At 48.1% G+C, this 9,112-nt stretch overlaps 1 protein-coding gene across 1 annotated transcript; it reads right to left on the bottom strand.

Annotated features, from left to right (window-relative positions):
• Positions 1–316: 316 nt before the first annotated feature.
• LOC101607997 (carbonyl reductase [NADPH] 3) lies at positions 317–8,660 on the bottom strand. Its single transcript, XM_004654471.2, has 3 exons — positions 8,372–8,660; positions 6,733–6,840; positions 317–799 (listed from the first exon to the last, which is right to left on the bottom strand). Exons 1-3 carry the CDS (start codon positions 8,658–8,660, stop codon positions 363–365), a joined length of 834 nt encoding a protein of 277 aa, XP_004654528.1. The 3' UTR covers positions 317–362.
• Between the last annotated feature and the right edge of the window lie 452 nt (positions 8,661–9,112).

Raw genomic sequence — 9,112 nt, 5'->3', positions numbered from 1 at the left:
GTTCTGGAAGCAGACAGACGCTAATGGCCATTTCCTCTCAGTGGCATAATGAGAATCAGATTGCATTAGAATCCATTCATTCCTGCGGCTACTGCACGGCGGGTACCGTGCGCAAGTACTGAGTATGGCGTACTGAGCACACACGAACTCCTCCCCACCACTACATAAACTGGGTGTGGGAGTATATACCTGTAGTCCCAGAATTTGGGAGGTAGAGGTGGGATGATCAGGGTTTCAAGATCATCCTCAGCTACAGAGTAAGTTCAAGGCCAACCTGAGCTACATGAGACCCATCTCAAAAAAAGGAATCCATTCATTTCTCCCACCAACCTTTATTAAACATGAAGCTCCAAAGGCAATGTTCACCAAGTTTGCACAACTTTGTCATAAACTAGCTGGCCTTGAGGCTCAGTGGCATCTGGAGGCAGGAGGGCCAGATAGACGGGGGTCTCGGCTCCCTCCTCCACAGTCCTGGAGCCTTGATCTCCAGCCATGTCAGTCTTTACCCACCCAGGGCAGCAGGCATTGAGCAGAATCCTGTCAACTTTCCTCTTCTCATCCAGCTGCCGGGCCAGGATTCTGGTCAAGACGGTGACCCCCAACTTGGATACCCCATAAGCCGAGTCGGGCCAGCCTTCCCTCTCGTGCACCTCATTTCTTGTGTCCTCCACAAACTTTTTCATGAGGTCCACCAGGTCCCCCTCTGACAGTGACTCACATCGGAACTTTTCCTGCAGATCTTCGCTGCAGCTCTCCAGAGCTTTTGAACCCTGTAGACTACTGATGTTCACCACTCTCCCTGAAACAGAGGAACAGAGTGGGAGGATGTCACTAGCAGGCATTCGTTGACTGACTATGCTCAGCACACAACCGAGCCACCATGTAGGTTTAACTGATGCTGGAAACCCATCTGTGCACCAGTGGGTTTGATATTTCTCCCAGCAACAGGGTTTCCCTTCCTCAGCAGTTCTCTGTGACACAACTTCTTAACTTGTGGATCATTACCATTATCATTATGAAGGTGAGGGGGGGGAATGCTAAAATTTGGTAACAAGGTTTCTAGGACTGGAGAGATGGCTCAGCAGTTAAGCAGCTTGCCTGCAAAGCCTAAGGACCTGGGTTCAAGTCCCCATTAACCCACATAAAGCCAGATGCACAAGGTGGTACATTCACCTGGAGTTCATTTGCCATAGCTGGAGCCCTGGTGTGCCCATTCTCTCTCTCTCTACCTATCTAATAAATAAATAATTTTTAAAAGGTTTCTGAATGTACAATGACCACCAATTCAAAGCCAATACATCATGAACCTGGGGTGTGTCTGGAAGTGCTCATCAGGATTTTTTGTTTGTCTTTTTTTCAAGGTAGGGTCTCAGTGAGGCCTAGGCTGATTTGGAATTCACTCTGTAGCCCCCAGTCTGGCCTCAAACACAGTGGTTCTCTTATCTCTGCCCCCTGAGTGTTGGGATTAAAGGCATGTGCCACCATGCTTTGTCATCAGGTCTGAACCCTGTGACTTTGCGAAAGCCTTGGTTCTGAACACACAACATGGACACTTTGGGCTGGGCTTGTCCTTCTGCCACATAACACCAATGACCACTGCTTTAAACACCTCTGCCCCAATGGAAATATGATGACTTACAAAGATCTTATTTATCTTTTTTTTTTCAAGGTAGGGTCTCACTGTAGCCCAGGCTGACCTTGAATTCACTATGTAGTCTCAGGGTGGCCTCAAACTCATGGCGATCCTCCTACCTCTGCCTCCTGAGAGCAGGGATTAAAAGAGTGTGCCACCATACCTGGCTGTAAACAAAGATTTTTCTTACTGTTTTACTACCATCATTCTTTTTTTTTTTTTAAATTATTTATTTATTTATTTGAAGCGACAGACACAGAGAGAAAGACAGATAGAGGGAGAGAGAGAGAATGGGCGCGCCAGGGCTTCCAGCCTCTGCAAACGAACTCCAGACGCGTGCGCCCCCCCTTGTGCATCTGGTTAACGTGGGACCTGGGGAACCGAGCCTCGAACCGGGGTCCTTAGGCTTCACAGGCAAGCGCTTAACTGCTAAGCCATCTCTCCAGCCCACTACCATCATTCTTCATGTAAGCAATGGTATATCTATGGGCTGCATTGTGGTAGAATATTGTTTGTGGCCGGGTGTGGTGGTGCCATGAGTTCGGGGCCACCCTGAGACTACATAGTGAATTTCAGGTCAGCCTGGGCTAGAGTGAGACCCTGCCTCAAAAAAAAAATTGTTGTCTGGGTGCTTGCTTTAAAAGCACACACACTGAAAATTGTTGTTTGGGAGCTGGGTGTGGTGGTGTTTGACTTTAATCTCAGCACTTGGAAGGCTGAGGTAGGAGGTGCACCGTGAGTTCAAGGCCAGCCTGGAGCTACAGAGTGAGCTCTAGGTCAGCCTGGGAGTAAGACTCTGCACTGAAATAACCCAAAATGAAAGATTAAAAATAAATAAACGTTGCTGTTTGAGAGCTGGAGAGATAGCTCAGTCAGTAAAGTGCTAGCCTTGCAAGCATGAGGACCTGAGTTCAATCCCAAGTACTCACATAAGATATGAAATGTAAAGATTCTTAAAAGTGCTGTTTGAGTTGATAACCAGTTTCATTAAAAAAAAAAATTCAAGAGCTGGGGAGATGGTTTAGCAGTTAAGCACTTGCCTGTGAAGCCTAAAGACCCTGGTTCAAGACTTGATTCCCCAGGAACCACGTAAGCCAGATGCACAAGGTGGCACATGCATCTGGAGTTCATTTGCAGTGGCTGGAGGCCCTGGCATGCCCATTCTCTCTCTTTCTGTCTCTCTGCCTCTTTCTCTATCTGTCACTCTCAAATAAATAAATAAAAATAAACAAAAAAATTATCAAGTAAACTTTGGCTTGGGAGTAGGACAGAATTTCTAGCAATTGCTGAAATGGCTCTAAACATACTTCTGCCACTTTGTACTGTGTATTTATGGGAAGCAGCATTCTCAGCACTGACAGGTATAAAATCAAATGTCCATTGAGGGCCAGAGAGATGATTTAGCAGTTAAGATGTTTGCCTACAAAGCCGAAGGATCCCAGTTTGAATCTCCAGGACCCATGTAAGCCAGATGCACATAGGGGCACATGAGTCTGGAGTTCGTTTGCAGTGGCTGGAGGCCCCAGAGTGCCCATTTTCTCTCTCTCTTTCTCTCTCTCTCTGCCTCTTTCTTTCTCAAATAACTAACTAAATAAATATTTAAAAAATATTTAAGGGTTCAGAGAGATGGCTTAGCAGTTAAGGTGCATGCCTGTGAAGCCTAAGGACCCTGGTTCGATTCTCTAGGTCCCACGTAAGCCAGATGCACATGATGGTGCATATGCATCTGGAGTTCATCTGCAGTGGCTAGAGGTCCTGGCACACCCATTCTTGCTCTCTCTATCTCTCTGTCTCTAATAAATAAATAAATAAAAATCCAGTGACTCTGAAGAACACTGAAGATGCCCTGCACCCTACGATACCAAATATCAGCCATGCTGCCGTTCTTTTTGTGCAAACACATCCATCTCACATATGAACTTGTTTTAATCTTTCGTAAATGGTAAAATTATGGACCAACAAATTATAAATTTCTTTACGATTTGTTATCAGTTAATATTTGGTGATTTACTTATTTATTTATTTGAGAGTGAGAGGCAAAGAGTATGAGAATGCCAGGGCCTCCTGCCACTGCAAAACTCCAGACACATGTGCCACTTGGTGTTTTACAGGGGCACTGGGGAATGGTACAACTGGGCTGTAAAGCTTTGTAAGCAAGTGCCTTTAACTCCTGAGAAATCTCCCAGCTAGTATTTGATTTTATACCTGTTTTGTATCTTAGTAACCTGGATTTGCACAAAAAATGGTCTTGGGCGGTATGGTGGTTTGAATGTTTGGTCCTCAGCTAGTGACAATTTGGGAGGTAGAGCCTAGCTGGAGGAGTTGTATTTCTGAGTGCAGGCTTTGGGGCGACAGATTCCCCTTGTCAGGGCTGGGCTCACTCTCTTGCTGCTGCTTTCCACCTGCTGTGGCAGAGGTGATGTCCAGCTTCCGCTCATGCCATGCTTTCCCCTGCCATCATGAAGCTTGTCCTCGAGAATGTAAGCTCTCCACAGAGCCTTCATTACCTTGGGAAATGGCTTGCTTTACAACCAATTGTTTCACTAGAATGAGTGTCCCTAACAGGACCAGGAAGTGAGGTCAGGAAAGCAGCCCCATCACTATGTGCCCTTGTTCATTTCTTTTCTTTTTGAAATTGTCTAAATTATTTATAAGGGAGAGAGAAAGAAGTGGACATACCAGGGCCTCCTGCTACTGTGAATGAACTCTAAGATGCATGTACCATTTTGCACATCTGGCTTTAAGTGGGTACTAGGGAATCGAACCTGGGCCATCAGGCTAGATGCTAGCAAGTGCCTTTAACCACAGAGCCATTTTTCCAGGACCCTTCATGTTCACTTCTTTGGGCCTCAGTTTCCCTGTCAGTAAGGTGGAGGTGTAACAATGCAGAGTTTAACCAATACTTTGTCTGAAATTCTATGATTCTAAAATTTTATTTTATTTATTTATTTTTATTTTTTTTGATGTAGGGTCTCACTGTGGTCCAGGCTGACCTGGAATTCACTATGTCGTCTCAGGGTGGCCTCGAACTCATGGTGATCCTTCTATCTCTGCCTAACGAGTGCTGGGATTAAAGGCGTGTACCACCACACCTGGCTAAGCGGAGGCTAAATTTTAAAGTCTGAGGGTCTGGACCCAAAGAAGTATATCAAGTTTGAAGCTTGACTGTCACCTTGAGTGACAGCCGGTGAAGTCATGACTAACTCCAAAGATAGCTTCACTGAGAAGGAAAGCATTTTAACATACAAAAGATCCTGTCAAAAGATCCCAGTAAAGTTCTAATTTTCTTTTTCTTTTCTTTTTTTGGTTTTTGTTTTTCAAGGTAGGGTCTCACACTGGTCCAGGCTGACCTGGAATTCATTATGTAGTCTCAGGGTGGCCTCAAACTCACAGCGATCCTCCTACTTCTGCCTCCCGAGTGCTGGGATGAAAGGTGTGGCAAAGTTCTAATTTTCATTAGCAGTTAATAAAGTTACTCATGCCAAAGTGTACACGAGAAAAATAAAGTAAGGTAGCAAATATTGTGCCAATCTTTGCCTTTTGTGGAAAAAAATTAAACGAGTTTCTAAAATGTGCATTTAGGGGCTAAATGGTATCCCGGTGGTAGATTGTTTGCCTAGCAGATACAATTACTTAAGTTCGATCCCCAGTGACATCAATAATGACAGTGGTGTGCACAAAGAAATGCTTAGATGGGGCTGGGCAGATGGTTCAGTGGTTAAGGCACTTGCCGCTCAGGTTGGAATAACCAAGTCTGACCCTCAGACCCCGTGTAAAAAATAAAAATAAAAAAACAGATGCCACGGCAGGCTTGGGCAACATTCCTGGCACAGTAATGCGAACACTGAGAAGGGAGGTGGAGACAGGAGAATTTCCGCCTGAGCTTATGGCAACTGCAGCAATGAAGGACAGTAGTGTGGCCCAAAGCGGGCAACTCTGCCTCTAAGGAGCTGGCAAGGTGAGAACTAACCCAGAAGTTATCTCTGACCTCCACACGCACTTGTGCCCACATTCTCTCACACACATGAAACACACACACACACATACACAAATATTAACATCAACAAAGAAAAGCCAGGTGTGTTGGCACATGTCTTTAATCCCAGCACTCAGGATGTAGCAGGATCACTGTAAGATCAAGGCCAGCCTGGGGTACAGAGTGAGTTGCAGGTCAGCCTGGGCTAGACCCTGCCTTAAACAAACAAACAAATTTTTTTTTGGATTCTCAACCAGTTGGCAAAGTTTGGCATGAGAAGGAAGGAATAGGGTCTGGGGAGACGGCTCAGATGTTTAAAGAGCTTGCTTGCAAAGTCTGCCTGCTGGGTTCAATCCCCCAACCACCCATGTAAAGCTGCAAGGGCATATTTATTTACAGTAGTATCTCCTATACACATACACACGTGTGTGTGTGTGTGTGTGTGTGTGTGCAAATAAGAATTTAAAAACAGCCCAGTGTTTGGGTGCTCGCCTTCAATCCTAGCACTTGGGAGGCAGAGGTAGGAGGATTGCCATGGGGTTTGAGGCCAGCCCGAGACTACAGAATGAATTCCAGGTCAGCTGGGCTACAGGGAGACCCTACCTCAGGGGGAAAAAAAAAATGGAAAAAAAGAAGAGAGGAATAAAGGGGAAGTTCTGCTAGGATAGATATCATCCCCTGGGTTTCTAGACCCCACGGGTGGCCCATCCTTGGAATGCTGGAGGACTCGCTGAGATTGATCACAAGCCTTAAGGGTCTTCTAGCACCGTGTCATCAAGGGTGGACTTTATTACATGGGTCCCAAGAACATTGTAATCCGTTCTTCATATCTCTGAATGCCAAAGCTAGCAAGCTGAAGGGAGCCAGACACAATGAGAAAATAAGGAGAAAAAAAATTTTTTTTTTGAGGCAGGGTCACATTACTGTAGCCCAAGCTGACTTGGACCTCACTCTGTAGCCAGTCATGGGGCTCCTCCTACCTCAGCCTCCTGAGGTACACCTCAGCTGGGGCCACCACACACCAGGCTACTTTTTTTTTTATCCCCTTGCAAAAGTCCCTGGGTGACTACTAGCTCACTGCTCCTGAGGGACTCCAGACAGCCCTCATGCTAGCTAGACTCACCGTGTGGTTTCATTATGGGCAGTAACTCCGTGCACATGTTTCTAGTGCCAAAAAAGTTTGTCTTCAGCGTGATCTCGGCTTGAATATCGAAGGATGTAGGGTCATCCACTTTCAAAAGGAAAAGAGGAAAAAAGAACGTCACTTCCCTCTGAAACTCCTATGAGAAGGTGGATCTTGTCGCACACCAAAGAAAGCTAACTTTAACTCAGTCTTGCTGGGCTGTAATCCCAGTACTTGGAAGGTAGAGGCAGAAAGATCAGGAGTTCAAGACCAGCCTGGGCTACAAAGTGAGTTCCAGATCGCCTTGGGCTATAGAAGACTGTCTCAAAAAATAAAAATAAAAATTAAAATTAAAAAAATTAAACTAGCCCCAACAAAACACTCCCAAACCTTAAAACGTGGAGTTGCTGGTTCTCAAACTTCTGGATCAGCTTCTCATTGGCAATGCTCCAGCTGCTTGACTTCCAGCCACACTGTGAGGGCACCCTGCTTCTTCGCTTATGCATAAGGGTTACCTGGGAATTTGGCTATGCCGCGGGTTTTGATTCAGCAGGTGTGAGGCCAGAGCTGAGGGCCGTAGGGCCTCAGGGTCGTGACTTCCTCCACTAGCAGTCCAGGAAACGGGTATCTTTATTTTTAATCCCTCTTTCACTTGCTGAGAGCTGTTCCGAGGGCAGTAAACTCATTTCTCCCCTAAGCTCCCAAGGGTCCGAAGGCTGAGTTGGTGGGAGATGCAGGTGAGAGGGTGAGGCAGGGGTCGAACACACAGACCCTTCCACAACTGTTCCCTTTCCTCGGCTTGCTTACATCGTTCTACTCCCAGCACAAGGCAGCTGGATAAATTTCCTTTTTTTTTTTTTTTTTTACTTGTCATTGTTGTTTGTGTTTTTCGTTTTCGAGGTGAAGTCTCCCTGTAGCCCAGGCTGGCCTTGAACTCACAGCCCTCCTCCAACCACTGCCTCCCAAGTGTTGAGATTGAAGCCCTGTGCCACCACACCTGGCTGGGTAACTTTCTGGAGTTCAGTAGTCGCTAGGATAAGTAATCTCCCTGATATTTTATTTCTTACCCTTTTAAAGGCAGATGCCTCCCCAAACCACACTTACAATTTTAACGACAAACACTCGCTCCCTGAAGGAGGGAGCCGGGGCTGGCTTCCTTTATTTTTTTTTCCTGCCCCAGCCTATTAAAGTTCTCCATTAAAAACACAGTAGGCAATCCACTAATGGGCAAGTGCGCGCCAATTGTGTCTCAGCGACTCATTTCCTGCCCGCAGCAGATGTCTCCTGGCATCTATGAATGCGCCCTTGTATCTTGGGAAGCGAAAGTCCCCAGCGCTCTTGGAAGACCCTTCGCAGAGAAAGTGCTTGGTGCGTGGGACAGAAAACTGATGAGCTTAGCAAGGCGTGGCCCGTTCCCAGGAGACCCGGTTTTCTCCAAAACATCCACAGCCGAAAGTTCTGGGAGGACCTTGGGTGGAGCACAGGCTGTCAGGCCCCGCGGGGCAAGGCGGGGCGCCCGGGGTCCGGACCCACGGTGGACAGAGAAAACCCAGGTCCGAGGCTCAGCGCATCCCACGGATGGGTCCAGCGGGGAGGTGGGGAGTCACCCCCCCCAGGCCAAGGGATACCCCACACCTACCTTTAAAGGCGATGCCCGCGTTGTTGACCAGCACGTTGAGTCCCCCGTACTCCCTGCGCAGGAAGTCTCGCAGCGCGCGGATGCTCCGCAGGTCGTCGATGTCCAGCGGGTGGAAGCGCGGGCTCAGGCCCTCGGCCTGCAGCTGCTGCACCGCGGCCCGGCCCCGAGCCTCGTCCCGCGCCGTGAGCACCACGTCCCCGGAGAACTTCCGGCACAGCTCACGCGTGATGGCGAGCCCGATGCCCTTGTTGGCCCCGGTCACCAGGGCCACGCGGCTGCAGGACGACATGGCTGGGCGGCCAGCGCGGGACACCTGCTTGCAGAGCTGGACGCGCGGGGTGCGCGCGGCGGAGCCCGGCCGGGGAGGGGGGTGGGGTCGGAGCAGCCGCGCAGGACGAAGTTCTGGGATGCCCGGCCCGCCCCGGAGAACCCAGGCTCTGGGCGTCGGTCCCTCCCCTCCGAGGAGGGGCTGAAGGTTCCCGAAGCGTCCGCCTCCTCTTGGCGAGGCTCTGGTTTTGATCCAAGCTCTGAGCTGAGCGTGCATCTGCAAGTCTGTCCCCAAAGCAACAGCCCCGACGGTAAGGGGGCGGGGGTGGTCCAAGGCAGAAGACTGAAGCAACTTGTTTTTTTTTTTTTTTTTTTTGAAAACCCCAAATAGAGAAAAATAAGTGCTGAGTAATCTTCTTGGGCTAAAGCCATCATCTGCGTAGAAATGCAAAAGTTCGCTTTTGCTTGCCTCAC

The sequence above is a fragment of the Jaculus jaculus genome, chromosome 5 (genome assembly GCF_020740685.1).
Source record: "Jaculus jaculus isolate mJacJac1 chromosome 5, mJacJac1.mat.Y.cur, whole genome shotgun sequence".
NCBI lineage: Eukaryota > Metazoa > Chordata > Mammalia > Rodentia > Dipodidae > Jaculus > Jaculus jaculus.
Note: the sequence above shows the minus strand (reverse complement) of the source record. Positions and strands in the feature narration are given on the sequence as shown.